The 16,568-nt window shown below is 28.3% G+C and overlaps 1 protein-coding gene across 1 annotated transcript; it reads left to right on the top strand.

The window, feature by feature from the left end:
* Nucleotides 1-9,342: 9,342 nt before the first annotated feature.
* Nucleotides 9,343-11,276, top strand: LOC114378045 (3-ketoacyl-CoA synthase 12-like). Its single transcript, XM_028336554.1, has one exon. The coding sequence runs from the start codon at nt 9,444-9,446 to the stop codon at nt 10,857-10,859; it is 1,416 nt and encodes a 471-aa protein (XP_028192355.1). The 5' UTR covers nt 9,343-9,443; the 3' UTR covers nt 10,860-11,276.
* The last annotated feature ends 5,292 nt before the right edge of the window (nt 11,277-16,568 follow it).

Below are 16,568 nucleotides of genomic sequence, written 5' to 3'. Positions count from 1 at the left end.
TTACTTTCAATTTAATTTATATTTTTCATTCTTATAACAAGAAATGCTTATTAGCATTTGTCATATAATTAATTAAATGGAAATAAATTTAATTTGATTTTTAATTAAAATGTCATCAACTTTAATAAATTAGATTTAGAAATTAAGTCTGCCAAACATGATAAGATTTATTGTGATTTAATTAGGAATTGAATAAATACTTTATGTATGAGTTTTTTGCATTACGTATACAAAAGTAGATAATCCACGTGGATTCATTTGAGTAGATAATCCAAGTAGATAATCCACGTGAATATATATATATATATATATATATATATATATATATATATATATATATATTGCAACTCTACACTTGAATGAAAAGGAATTGAATCTTACTAATTAATTGGTCATTAAATGTAATGGATTCATTTGAGCAACTTGATTTTCAATAAATTGTTTCGTACAATATTTAAGGTGATCACTAAAGACTTTTTCTTATTTTTCAACATTTGTATAATTGATTTGGTTGACCTTCAATTTGGGACTAACTAGTCTCACCTAAGCATTAGTCATTTCACATTTGCATTAGGCACGCCTAAGTTAGAACCACATTATTAATAGTGAAACTGTATATGGATTCAAAATATTGAGCATAACAGAAAGTTTTTACTCTTTAGTATAACATTTGAATGTGAAGAGACGTAAACTTGTTCTGTATAATACTAATTAACAGGATGAATTAAATTATAACCATCTAATTTTGATAATTATTATATTATTTTATATCTTTTAATTGAATAATATTTTTTAAAAAATTAACTGTATTAAAAAATTCTTTTATATAGATTATATTTACAAAATTTTATATTAATTCAAAATCATTTATTAATTCGTTCATATAAACTAAAATCAATATAATATAAATATTTTAAAATATATTAAAATAAGAATCATTTCATTATCATCTTATTATTATTTAATTTTGATAAAATTTAACACATGTGACTTGATAACTTGTAAATATAATTTAACAGTTGAGTCAATAAAAATTATATTTCATATCAAATTATAAAAATGATATAATAGTTATTAAAATTATATCAATTAATTTGATATCTCCTATAATTAATAAGTGTTAATTAATTTATTCACTAAAATACATTTTAATAAATTTTCAAGTTTTTTAAGAGAAATTTCCAAATTTAGACTTTATTAAGGTGTCTTTATTCTTAGGAAAAAAAATGAACAACTAATAAAGTCAAATATAATAAAACCCGACTTGTGAAGAAATAAAAAGTATTTGATAATTATTTAAAACCAGAGCTTATTATTTCAAAGTTTGATTTTCTCTTTCAGTATAAAAAAAACTTTGGTTTTCTTTAATTAGTTGAAGTCAATTCTTATAAATAAAAAATAATCGAAAATATTAAAAGAGTTACATCATTTTAAATATATCCAACTAACTTGACCAGATTATTCAAAGCCTAATATAACTCTCAAATATTAAGGGCTTAGATTTTAAAGTTAAAAAAATTAATTTTCATTTTTTAATTCTTATAACAGAAATTAATTAACATCCTCCATATAGTTAAGAAAGTGGAAATCGATTTCATTTTAATTACTATAAACTTTAATATTAGATATTTAAAAATCAAGTTTCTCAAACATGATAGGACTTGTTAGGATTTAATTAGGATTTAAACAAATAAATTATTATATTTATGAACCCTATATTTTGTGGATTACCATATTATTTGTATGAAATATTTATTAATTTTGTAAGTGATTAATTATTTTTTATAAACATTAATGATCATCTTTATTAAAATTTTCTTTTTTAATCACTTTTTTATTTACAAGAGTGACGAGACTTGAACCTTATACTTTATTTAAAACATCTGAGGTCAATTAAGACAACATGTTAATTTCACATACTCCTTTTCCTTTTCATTTTCCAACTCATGAACTCAACCTTACCCCCAAAAAATCATCCATTTTAAAAGTGGACTTCAGCCAACCTTATCCTAATTCGGCAACACTTTCTTAAACACCAAAATAATTCAGCATTTCTTATTCCGGAAACCAATTAACTAATAGAATAGTTTAAGAGCAGCAACTATCCCTATCCGTACCGTTACCCATCAGTATAGTTGAACTTGACACTAACGTACACATTCGGTTGCTTTGCTTGCTGATAAGTATCAATTAGCATTTAGTAAGATTATGACTGCATAATGGGGGCAGAATTTTCTAAATGGCAGGCTCCCGTGAGTAATAACGTGACATATATAAATTCAAAAACTGTAGCAACTTGCAAGATTAATCAATCAATATGTTAATAAAGTAGATATCAAACAATTGGTTTGATTTATACAGGAAACTAATAACTATCTCCTTCAACACAACAATTTGCATGTGCAATGCACGTCAAAAACAAATATATATATATATATATATAGAATATGCCAAATTTGCAAAGCCTAGTCGCCATTTTATGATATGACACCAAAATTCGACAGACTGTAGTGACAGTGAGTGGGGAAACGATAGGGTTCGAAGCTTGTTTCATTGCCAGTCTAGTTGGCTGAGGTTGCTTCTTGCGTTCGATTTTTCTTTTTTCTTTTTGTTTTTTTTCTGTTGGAAAATCCAACTTGGATTCCAACTTGTATCCTGATTTTTTACAGTTTATACTTTAAAATTTCACTGCACAAATCATATCCCTTTATATTAGTAATTTTTACGTTAAAATAACCGGCTAGTGAAAAGAATGTTTAAAAATTAAAAACCGTTAGATGCAGATTATGAACTGCACCTCATACAGTTCAGGACTAATCTTCAGCTTGTCCTGTAAACAGCAAAAACTCATAATAAATTAATAATTATAAGATAATTGATTAATTAAATATATTTGTTAAGTAATTCGAAATGGCTACCTATCAAATTAATGATGGGAAATGAAAAAATGATAAAAAGAAAAATGAAATGAAAGAAAGATGAAAGATAAAATAAATATATAGTAACAAATTAACAATAATTATAACTATATATACTGTAATACGTACAAATAGTTAGCTAGTGAAATTTCATGTTATATCTTTCAAATTATATGAATTTATCTTTCTGAAATACAGATATAAAGAATGAGGTACACTTATAATTAAAATCTTATTTATTATGTATAATTGGCCAAGTCCAAGTCTTTCTCTGTACTTTGACTATACTAATGTACATGTATGTAGCAATTATTAAGTAGTTTATAATGCTGATTAATTTTTATATAACAGATATTTATATTTTTAAATTTATGGTGAAGAAATTATAGCCCACAATTAAGTATCAAATAAAGGAATTTTAGTTATGACTAAATATTCTATTTAATAATATCTCATCTCTTAGCACATTTTTTCATGTTTAAAAGAGATCATATATTTGCTGGTAATTAAATACGAAAATTAGATGATACCTGATATTATATAAAAAATGAATTGATCTTAATTTACTCAAAAGTTAAGTAAAACAAAAATTGTTCAAGTTTCATAAAAAAATCTTTACTTATAATATTAACATGTAAAAAATCTTATATCACACATTTTTTCATTACTAGAGACATCTGGATGTGTTTATAAAACTTGCGAGTGGCCCAACATAAGAAGTAAATAGGCTATAGTGCAAAATTAAAAATATAATGGGAAGTGGAAACATCTATCTTAACAAAAGACGTAATATGTTAATACTTCGTGCGTTATTCACATAATAAAACCAAATACAAATGAAAACGATAGTATATTTTATTTGATAAAATAATTTTTATTAATAACTATAAAAATATTATATTTGATTTATCTCTTTTAAAAAATTGTATAGTCATTATTTACAAAATGTGAAATTTTCTATTTAAAAATAAAGGAATAAGTTTAATATGTTAATAGGTCTCTAAACTATTTAGCAAATTTTAATTAGGCTTCTAAACTAAAAAAAAACTCTATTTGAGTACTTGATTTTTTTTAATTTTTTTGTGATTGGGTTCCTACCAGTGTGTCCTTTCATTGGTTGTACATCACATAACTCGATATATTAAATGGTATTGATTATCATCCGACCATATTGGTTAGGGGTTGGTTTGGTGGACTTGACTTGCAAGGCTTTCTGCATGTGGAAGTGTATATTTGAGAGGCAGACACCAATAAACTTTGACAAGATTCATATTGTTATATACAGTATATGATATGCTATGAAGGGTTGATTATAATTGATGTTTCCGTTGTGAATTATATATTCTGATATTTTAAGCTTCAATAAAATTAGAGTGAGCTTATTGTAAGTGTGTTGAGCTAAAAGTTTGAAATTCACTTGATCACGTAACAAAGAACACAGATTTCCTTTACCACAAGCCAAGTGCTTTTTCAGCTTCGAGACAGTGCGTAGACATTACGAAACGAACTACAATTCCAGGCAAGTGTCTTTTAATATTTAAATTAATTGCAGAAAAGATGAAAATGATCGTCTATCCAAAATTTAACGTATGTAAGCATGAGTGTCAATCGTCGGTGCTCATATTATACTCACTCGTTCAAAAATAAATATCGTATTTCAGAAGAAAAAAATCAGTTCAAAATAAATATTACATTTGACTATTTGATGTAGTATTGATTTTTTTTTTTACCAATATTCCTAATAAATGGCACTTTAACTTTTGAATCTAATATTGGTACTATTTTCTTTCATTTATTTATCAATTTTTCTTATCATTTAATTAACACTTATTAATTTTTCATCTATTTTAAAAAATCTCTGTAAAATAGTATTAATGTTATCGAAGATAAGATCTTTCCTCGTAAGCCATATCTACCGCAATACATCTTTCTTAAATGTGCATAACTACATTGGGTAAGCTACTTAATGTGGACTACAATGGCTAGGTCTTCACTTTATTTTAGAAAGCCCTTCACTTTCGCGGTTTCTTTATTCAAATGTAAACCAACTGATCCGTCCCTAATACTAAAAGATTTTTTGTGTGTCCCTATTTCCACAAACATAGTTATAAAACCACCTCTTAAAATGATTGTGATACTTAAACAAGTCTTTCATAGTATCACAATTATAGGATTTAAATATGACACTATAATTAGTTTAGAACCATGTTTAATTTTTATTATAACTAATAACATTTGATAATACAGTAGAGTTAATTAGATACTAGCCGTAACTGTCAGATTTTGAATTAATAATCATATAGTAATAAAATAACATTAAATAAGAACATAAAAAATTGTGCAAACGTAGATTGAAATTAAATCCATAAATAAAAAATGTTGAAATTAAATCCATAAATAAAAATGTTGAAATTAAATCCTGTAATATATATTGAATATTTATACTATAATGTTGTCATTGGAAAAGTACGTGTATGAGTGTTAAATGAAGCGCTTGTTTTGCAAGTCAAGATCAGAGGACGAGATTATTTATACTCACACTTTATTAGATTTAACATAATTTAACTTAGATAAATGACAAATTTCATCCAATTCCATCCATATAGTTTTCAGTCCACGGGTGATAATTTCATCCTTGTATTATAAAAATAAACAATTTAGACCATAAATATATAAATGTATTAACAATTTAGTCCAACATTAACTTATCTTTATTTGTTAACTTTTAGTTCATATATGTAACAAGTAAAGATCCACATGACAAATCCATATGTGTAGGACACTTTAACCAATCATATTTTGGACTACAATATAATTAACTTTTTTTAAAAATATTATTTTTTTTATTTGAATCTAATGACTATTTTGAGAAGTTTATTCTTCCTAATTTCTTGCTAATATGTTATTACCTAATGATACTTTGACCTCAATAAATATAACTTAATCACAAAATGGACCAGGTCATTTTCCTGAATCAAAAATGTGCATTCACAGTCAAATAGTAACAAATTTTTTAATATGACAATACTAAAGAAAGACACCAAATTATAGATTAACATCCATCATTTTATCCACAAGCCTAACATAATATTATCACAACACAAATTTCAAAATAACAAGTTAACAAAGTACGTAATTAGTTCTTAAAAAAAATATAATAGAAGCAATGATAGCTTATTCGTCATATCCTAATAATCTAAAATAACAAGTTGTTTCCATCAATTACTTAGAAGGAGGTTAAGGAGATGCTGGAAATGTGGTGTAGGAATGTAATTCATGAAATTTGGTTAATTTATTATTGGAGATGATCTATTAGAAAGAGAATTCTAATCATAGGAGTTGAAGGGTGAATTGGAGGTGACCTAAATGCATGTGCTATTAGTACAAATGTTGGAACATTTAGAGCTTCAACATGAGGGGTAATTTGTGGTAAAACTTCAACTGTAGTTGATTCAATGACCAGTGTACTTTGAGAGCAAACAATTTCCTCCTGCAATGAATGCATGAAATTAATATAAATTAACAAATAACAATATTCTAAATAAACATCAAATATATTAAGTGATGGTATAATATTGTCTCGGTTGTTGCTTGCATGTTTTTAATTCGCTTAAGTGTTGTGATCTATTCTATCATTAAGTTATATCTGTTGAGGATCAAAGTGCCATTAGGTAATGAGGTATTAACACAAAATTCAGAAGAAAAGACTTTCTCCTCAAAATGGTCGTTAGGCTTCAAACTAGAAAAATCAACATTTTAAATAAATTTCATTAACATTTTAGTTTAAAATATTATTGGCTAACCTAGAGTGTCTCCTACACACCTTGCTTTGTCATATTGACTTTTATGTGTCACATATGCACTTAACATTAACGGAAACAGAGATAAATTAATGACTAAACTAAATTGTTAATACATTTACACATTTTGTGAACTAAATTGTTTATTTTCACAAGAATAAAATTGTCACAAAGTGAAAAATACAAGAATGAAATTTGTCATATCCTTTCACTCAATACTACTTTTTAATTTTATACATTTCTTTCTTAATTTTTACAATTAACATTAATATTTTTCATTAACATAAATTTTTCCCGATTTTTATTAGCTTAACTTAATTATGTGTGGATTAAGTTACTCAAGTGATCAGTTTGTTAGCTTTTTAACTATAGTTTATTATATATCTTTAAAATTATTAATTTTAAATAATTTATTTAATCTACTTAAATTAAAACAACTAAGTAATGTATATTTATTTTTTTTAATTTGTTGTTGTTTAAATATTTATTTTGATATTATTTTACTAATTCCTTTTTTAAAAATAACTCTATCCTATTAAAATCTAATTCAAATATTGTTTAAAATTACAAATTGACTCAGTTTACTTCAAATCAGTGAACATCTCAATCAAGTCAAAATAAACTCAAATGAATAAATGCAACATGCACCGAAAGTATTACAAAGTTATACTGACATTCAACCAAAAAATTATTATATACGTACAATAATTTTTTTTATAATAATCATCTTAAAACTTATATTAAAAATAATTTATAATTAATACAAAATGTAAAAACTTTAACTACTACATATAATTAAACTAAAAAATAGTATTATTTTTATTTGCCCAACTTTTTTTTACTGGATTATTTTGACCTGCCACATGTGTGACTAAACTCATTTTACGACCATTAAGTAAAATTTTAAATTATCATTTATATAAATTAATTGCTATAAAGATTAAAAAAATTATTATATATAATGATTTATAATTAAATAATAAAAAATTCTATAAATATATTTACTGTTTACTTTCTAATAAATTAACAATTAGGAGAGTGTGAAAATATATTTCAGTTAATTTTTAATTTATTTTATTAGTTAAAAAGTTTATTTAACTATTTGATAAATTAATTTTTAAGTAATTTTTATCATTTTTTTTAAAATTATTTGAATTGATATTTTTTAAAATACTAATTTTTAACTTTTGACTTTTATATTCATTTTCTTTTTATCCTTCAATATTTATTAAAAAAATTAATCTTTTTTATTTAAATTAAAATTTTATTAATTTTTATTTTTTTCTTATTATTTATAGTTTAGTAAAATAAAATTTTAATTAACTTTTAAGCTTCGGTGAGCTCTTGAGCTTGTTTTGGCAAATATAGCCTAAAAGTAACCATTCTAGTGTGCCTATTTCAAAGACGTGAACTGGACAAGGGACTCAGGCAACTCTTAAACTGCTAGACATGCCCAACGGGCAAGCACATGTCTGACTCCTATAACAAGGGTTGACATTACAAAAATGTGTTTGTCGTATTATCTTTTTAGGGCAATTATATTTGAATACGTAAAGAGTATCTCCTTATATTTCATCCATTCTAAAGTACTCCATGATTGATTATAAGTGACTAAATTTTTAGTTAAAATCTGATAAGTCTAAAAGTCAAACGATGTATAATATATTTACTATTTATCAATGTAAATATGTTTTCTATTCTATTATCTTTTCTAATTTTATTTTGTATTATTCATTTTTATATTGTGTTAGGGGTTAGACGTTTGGGAGATGGTAATTTTTAAATAAGATTTATAGAAAATATGCATAAATTAGATTTAAGAGTTAGACACTTGAGAGAGGATAATTTCTAATAGAACAAAAAGAAAAGATATCATGATAAAATTATTGCTAAAGATAAAGTGATTACATTATGTCCATGCGACAAAACAAACGTTTAGCATTAAATGAATAGATGTGGGTAGGATAGAATCACCGGGGTTAATAAAGAAAAATTATAAAATTATACATCCTAGACAAATAAGGTATGCTAGGTTCCAACATTATCTTATCTTGAATTTATTTTTATTTTTATTTTTTATTTTTCTAATCTTTCACTTTTCTTATCTTATCTTTTTTTCTTTATCTTTTATTTTATCTTTAAATCTTTTATCCTTTCTTTTAAACATTTACCTTATCTTCTATCTTTATTTTAAATTTTACTCTTACATGTAAATTGAGTTTACATTAATTTAAATACAAATAAAATTCTAGTGGATTCAACACTTGTACTTCCGAGTACTTTATTTAGTAACTTGTGATGGTACGCTTATCAAAGAGTTAACAAGTTTACAAAATCTATGTGAATTCGACACTCGAACTTCTGAGTATTTTAGTACTCATGATAATTCGATTGGGGTCTAAAAAGTTCTTAAGAATCGAATAGGTATTTTTCTTAAAAAAAATTTTAGAAGATATTTAGAATTAATTTTGTAATTTACTACTATAATAGGGTGAGTTAGTTGGGGGTTGAGATATTGACATGACACAGTGTCTAGGGCCTCTCTCTAGGGCCTCTCTCTTCACATGCGCATTGCCCATTGCCAACCCCAACTCATTCACGCACTCCATCCACACTTATAAAAAAAAACACTCCTTCATTCAAAATCTTAATCTACCAAAAAATTCGCTAATCTCTGACCTCTTCTTCACATCTTCCTCCATTAATACCCTTCCCTCTCTCTCCCATGGAGTTGATCTACCTACTCTATCTGGTTCCAACGTTGTACGCGTGTTTCCTCATATGGAAGATGTTGGACGAGAGAAGGGACAGGGAGTGTTACATCCTAAACTACCAATGCTACAAGCCCCCCAACGACAGAATGCTCGGCACCGAGTTCTGTGGCAAGCTTATCAGACGCACCGAAAACCTGGGCCCCAGCGAGTACCGCTTCCTCCTCAAAGCCATCGTCAGCTCCGGCATCGGCGAACAAACGTACGCCCCAAGAAACATCTTCGAGGGCCGCGAGGCCACTCCCACGTTGCGCGACGGCATCGGAGAAATGGAGGAGTTCTTTCACGACAGCATTGGAAAACTCCTCGCGAAATCTAACGTCTCCCCCTCCGAGATCGACGTCCTCGTCGTCAACATCTCCATGCTCGCCACCGTCCCTTCCCTCTCCTCTCGAATCATCAACCACTACAAAATGCGCCACGACGTCAAGGTCTACAACCTCACCGGCATGGGCTGCAGCGCCAGTCTCATCTCAATGGACATAGTCAAATGCATTTTCAAGACGCAGCGCAACAAGCTCGCGCTGCTGATCACTTCGGAGTCTTTAAGTCCAAATTGGTATACGGGGAGCGACAGATCCATGATTCTCGCGAACTGTCTCTTCCGTTCTGGCGGCTGCGCCATTCTTTTGACGAACAAAAGATCGTTAAAGGACAAAGCCATGCTGAGGTTGAAGTGTTTGGTGAGAACGCATCACGGTGCTAGAGAAGAAGCTTATGGCTGCTGTACCCAGCAGGAAGATGATCAAGGAAGGCTCGGATTTCATCTTGGAAAGACTCTTCCCAAGGCTGCCACCCGAGCCTTCGTTGATAATCTTCGAGTCATAGCACCCAAGATATTACCTATCCGTGAGTTGCTCAGGTTTTTGTTCGTGTCCATTATTAAAAAAATCAACAAGAGTAGTAACGCTCCCAAGTCCGTTGCGAGCACCGGAGCGACAAAATCACCATTGAACTTCCGAACCGGGGTGGATCATTTTTGCCTTCACACCGGAGGAAAGGCGGTGATCGACGGGATCGGAATGAGCTTGGATCTGAGCGAGTATGACCTGGAACCGGCGAGGATGACGCTGCACCGGTTCGGGAACACGTCGGCGAGTAGCTTGTGGTACGTGCTATCGTACATGGAGGCGAAGAAGAGGCTGAAGAAGGGGGACACGGTGTTCATGATAAGCTTTGGTGCGGGCTTTAAATGTAACAGCTGTTTGTGGGAGGTGATGAAGGACTTGGGGGAGGCGAATGTGTGGGACGATTGCATTGATGAGTACCCACCAGAGTCATTGGCCAACCCCTTCATGGAGGCCTATGGTTGGATCAATGAAGTTGATGATCCGTACACTTACGAACATCTTCCAGAATTTCTCAAGTGATTATTGTTGATGTTGTGTAGTAGGATTATGCATGTTGGCCAGCTACAAAGAAAAAAAAAATTAAAAGGGAAGGGACCCTCTGATTCTTTAGATCTCTCTTTACAGGTGCATCGATGTAATTGTGCATTAAATTTTTCTGTAAGCTATACACTTATATATTATTATTATTGAACCCGGGCCTCTAGGGTTCATTACCCAATAAGGTGTGTGCTGCTTCTTGCCACACCGTCAAAAGGGTACGTATTATGGTTTTTTTTTTTAAACTTTGGTTTGCATTATTTGTTTAAATGTGTTATAATAACGAGTTTCTTCTTTTTTTTCTGACAAAAAGAAAACGACAAAAATATCTGTAATTGTTTTGGTTAGCTCTTGTTTAGTAGATTATGGGTTTTAATTAATTATTATATTCTTGCATTATGTATTGTTCAGTTCTTCTTCCTCTTGGCAAATGATGTAGTCAACTTTGAATTGGGTTCCATTGGAGTACTTTGCTTCAGGTCTTTGAACAGACGAATTTAATTTTCTACACAAGGACGACTGCCTTTGTTATTGTGTTACTACTACGTACTGCATGTTTTTTTTTCTTTTCCTTTGGAACAAAGGTAAGTAATGGTACACAATTAAATTTTTTAAAATAATTTAATTTGAGTGAATCTAATGGGTGGGAACAAATGCTTATAAAAATTGGCGGGAATCAATCCTTTACCTAGAACTTAATAAATGTGTTAATCTATCAAATAAATGCTGACCAAATTATGCCTAGTTTTACCTTTACATTATGCAGCAACAGTTTTATGAGGGAGCAGAGCGTAGATTAAATAGCAGTGATTGCAACTACTGAAAATTTGAATGGCAAAAATCTACTGTGTTCTGTTGAAACTTCCCCTCTTTCTCAGTGTACAGATTAGAAGAAACCCTAAAAAGTAAGCGCACGAAAGTGACCTGGTAATGGTTAGATGAGGCCTTTTGACCCGTGGGGTCTTTTTATTAATGGAGTTCTCTCTCTCTCATATGGTTGATGCATTATTTGAAAGGCTTTTTGATACTATTTCGGTCTCTCTCTCTCTCTCATATATGCTTGATGCATTATTAGAAAGGCTTTTTGATACTATTTTGTTCTCAAATACAAGAAAACAAATTATTCACACTAACTATAAGAAAATTAATTAACCATCTTGAATTGCACCAATATCAATTAAATTTTTTTAACCTATCATTTATTAAAATTTAATATTAAGAATAAAAAAAAGTCATTAGAACTAAAAACAATTAAATAAAAGATATTTTAAAGAAAATAACATTAAGATAAAATTAATCAAAATTTTCTTATATTTAAGACAAAGAAATAATATTTTTTTTATATTTGTGATAGGAGAGAGAGTATATATTTTGTTAAGTCTTAAATATTTTTTTAGTCATTATAATTTAGTATTTCTTATTTTTTGTTCTTATAGAATTTTTTGTTTTGTTTTTAGTACCTATAAATTATCTTTGTTTTATTTTCTGTCTTTATAATATCCTTTTTAATGTTTAAAGTATTATCTAAAATTCATTAAAGATTAACAAAATAAATATAATTTATAAGAATTAAAAAAATATAAGGATGAAAAGGAAAAAAATATTCAATTATACAGATTAAAAATGTATTTAAATTTTTGTTAATTACTACAAGTTTTTGCTTGGAATAAATTAACTTTGTATTCGATCGGATATATACTTTAAAATTATAATTCTCAAACTATGCCCAGGGATCTTAATTAATTTATTTTAAAATAAAGGAACACTCATTAGAGCCGTTAATAACTCGTGTCCGGATATTCAAAATACTAGTATTAACAAAATATAGTTTCAAGTTTAAATATAAGAGAGAGAGAGAGAAATTCAAAACTCGATCAAAGAATAATTGTTCCATGTAATTTTTCGGCTAGATCGTTTAGCTAGCTAGGAGGATCTTGCATGTATAAGGCATAGAAACAACGTCGGTTGTTAGAGTAGCCCCCTTTTAAGTCGCGAGACATTCAAGATATAAATTTTAATAAAAAATTTAAGAAGCGAGTGCAATCAAACTTACTTTAATACAATAATAATTAAGAAAAAATTGAAAGCGATAATGTCATCGACTCATTCGATCACTTGTTAGTTATCATTTTAAATTTTAAAAGACAATGTCCGGACATTAAAATTGTACGTTAGTGATCATGTTTTTCATTTGATTCTCAGTTGTGTTGAGACTCTTATTTATAATGAAATGATTTGATTCTCTTTATGCAAAAAAAAAAAAACCTTCATCGACCGAATAGCATGGTAAATTGGTAATAAACATAAAGTCGTAAACTGTCTGTGTCTCTCACATGCAAGAGCCATTTAGCAAATAAAAGAAAAAAGAAATATCACAATAACATATCTGCAAAGTTGAGACTTGCCACTTGAGACACATGGTTTATGAATGGCCTTTTATTCACAAACGCAGTGAAATAGAATATAAAACATTTACATGCGGGAAAACCAGGTGACGGACCCCCAACTTGTGGGACTAGTTCTGCTGGAAAAACTGACCTCAATAGATATTGCAATAAATTTCTAACAGCACCGATCCCATAATTTACTGTGATGCTTGAAAGTTACAACTACATGTGTTACTTGTTTTAAATATTCCAAACAGCAACGGGTTCAAGTTTCAACCGTTTTAATTAACTAGATGATTTAAATAATGATCGTGTAAAAAAATTACAATGTCATTCATCACAAAAAGTGTTATTATTGTTATATATAGTAAGTTGACTTTGATAGTAACACTTTAAAAATCATATTGAAGTGAATAGTTAACGATGTAAAACTTTTACTTTGTTCATGCATGCAACTCTTAAATAATCGTGTCTAAATTAATGGATTAACAAATAGTAAATGTTTTGGGTATATATCAATATGGCCCTGCAGCACACTAGAATGTTTCTGTCATTTGAGGATAAACTTGAACTGTCAAATTCAGGGCCGAAAAGAAAAAACTGTTTAGTCATAAGTTAGGTGCATGTCGTTTGTGGTCCTTCTCTAAAGGGAAGAAAAATAAAATCCCGCTATGCATTAGCAGAGGACAGCTAGCTAGTAGAATGGTAACTTGTGTGGTCCATTTTTGGATGAGATCATATGATGAGTCTTCCACTCTTAAACGCCACTTAGGATGCAACAGTGAAAAGATCAGAACATAAATAATGCAAATGCATGCGCTAATTGGAACTTAGAAGCTGAAATTCGGTTCTACCTACTCAATTGAAATAGTGTAATCGAAACTTGGTGATCTAATCAAACCAATTTTATTGTTGAATCGGTCATACAATTGATTCAGAATAACTTAATTGGTTAAGTCACCAGATTCTGATCAGACTGGAATGACCTAATCGATTTTACAAAATAAAAAATGAATTGTCTCTATAATATCATTTTGATGTCTCATTATTATCGATTGTTATTTTAGATTTTGAAGTGTGGATAGATTTTTCTTACTCATAATGTTAGTTATATACTTATAAATAATAGATACATATATAATTTTAAATTTTTTCATATATATCAGATCAAATCGAATCAATTGTTAGTCCATTGATTAGACCACTAACCTACTATCTTGATTAAGTTAATTACTGGATCGAATTTCATAACTATATTTAGAAGTCATCATAATATTACATTTTGTTCTCTTTTAATTTTTGGATTTTAAAAAAATTATTATTTATAAAATTTAAGATCATATTAATTATTTTTTTAAAAAAATTATATCTCTACTTGTTTTTTATTTTTAATTGATTTACATATATATTTATTGAGGAATGAAAAGAAAAGAAATGAAATAAGAATTTCTATAATAATATAAAATGGAGGAGGTTGGAAAGAAAAACAGTGAAGATTTTTGGTTGAGTCAGCCGAAAATGAGGATGACATAAAGAGCGCAACACGAGTAGCGCGACCAATCAATTAATTAAATGAAGAAATAGTGGTCTGCACGACTACGTTCTAGATTTTGGTCATGTTTCATATATTTGGTACCCATTAATAGTATGCGAATGATAACTAATGCTTTTTTGGTATTAGTTAAAAATTAAAAAGATAAACATTTTATTTGAGACAGGGCCCTAAGAGATTTAATATATTATATAAAATATTAATTTTTATATTAATCTTTTAGCTTTTTTAACTACAAAATCATTTATGAGAATTTTATAATCAAATAATTCTAACACTTTCACTTTCAATAGATAAAATAACTAATTCATTCAATCTATCTTGTAACATTGTTGATTTTAGATATGATTTAAGTAATTTTAATTTTGAAAAACTTCTTTCAACAGTAACAACTGTTACAAGAATTATCAATAAAATTTTATATGCAATGTAAACATTTGAAAAAAAATCTAAAGTTTTAATATAACTTAATACTTCTATTGGTATGCTAAATTTTTCTCTTAACACTTCTCTTAGTACTTTCAATTCTGAAAATAAATCAAGATCATCAATATCAGAGTATTCATTAAACCTTAAAAACTTTTCAAGATTAATACAATATTTTTTCAATTCATCCTCATCTAAAGCTTTAATTTTTTTGGAATCAAATAAAAAATCAAAAATTGTTCAAATCGTGTCTAATAGAATTAATTGATTGATCTAATATGTATAAAAAATACTCAATACGAAAAGATTCTTCAGGTGAATGTGTGATCTCATTACTAATATTTTCATCAAAATGAGATTTTCTATGAATTTTATGTTTTTCACGAAATTTTGACTCTATATCCATTTTGATAGCCATTTTTTTTGTGGATTCTAAAGCCAATGCAAACCCGTTTTTCCTATAATGTTTTAAATAAGTGATAAGACATTTTAAATGATCTATAGCAACATCTATATGCATATCTTTTGATTGTAGGATCTTGCTAACAGAATTGACGGCAAACAAAATATCATACCAAATATTCATTCCTAATAAAAATTCAAAATCTTCAAGTTCATGAGTTGCTAAAGACATGACACCACGTTGAGATTCAATTAGCTTTTCAACTTTTCGTTTTTTCTTCAATTTTTCATAACCAGATTCATACTTTGTATTTGACATTTTTTTTTGTAAATAATCAAAATAAAAAAATTAACTAAATATTAAAGAAATCTAAATAAACTAAACTCTAAAATAAATATAGAAAATGATGATTGATGGAGAGAACGATAGAACCTGAAATTGGAAACAGACAGAGATTTTGTTATTTAGATGTTATGTCAGGCGCAAGGGTGCTACGTGATACGTGTTTATTGCATTATTGTTGTGTACCCAGAGAGTCATGCCCATGAAATGAATTGTTCCACCAATCCACCGGGATGGAGATGAAAGGCTCCATACGCGGGACGCCGGGATGTATGCGATTTATAGGCGTTCAGAATCTAGACGATGTCAAATCCAGAGAGGTTGAGCCGCGGAGACAAAGTTTGATCAATAGACAATAAGTTTCATTCAAGGGAAGAAGAAAAATAAATTTTTTTTATGAACAGAAGATGAGGAGATGAAAAAACGTAAAGAATGAGTCTAGAGAGTGAGATACATTAGTTAGGGAATTGGGATAGGTTAAAGGAAAGTTATTAAGGATTTACTTTTTTGGGATAAATAAAATACTTTAAATGACATTAATTGTGATATTGATTAATTTTTAAAAAGATGATATTGATTGA

Source organism: Glycine soja, chromosome 12 (assembly GCF_004193775.1).
Source record: "Glycine soja cultivar W05 chromosome 12, ASM419377v2, whole genome shotgun sequence".
NCBI lineage: Eukaryota > Viridiplantae > Streptophyta > Magnoliopsida > Fabales > Fabaceae > Glycine > Glycine soja.
Note: the sequence above shows the minus strand (reverse complement) of the source record. Positions and strands in the feature narration are given on the sequence as shown.

Bases quoted from the DNA above. Each gene is read 5' to 3' on its own strand.
- LOC114378045 (XM_028336554.1), top strand. From the start codon at position 9,444: ATGGAGTTGATCTACCTACTCTATCTGGTTCCAACGTTGTACGCGTGT.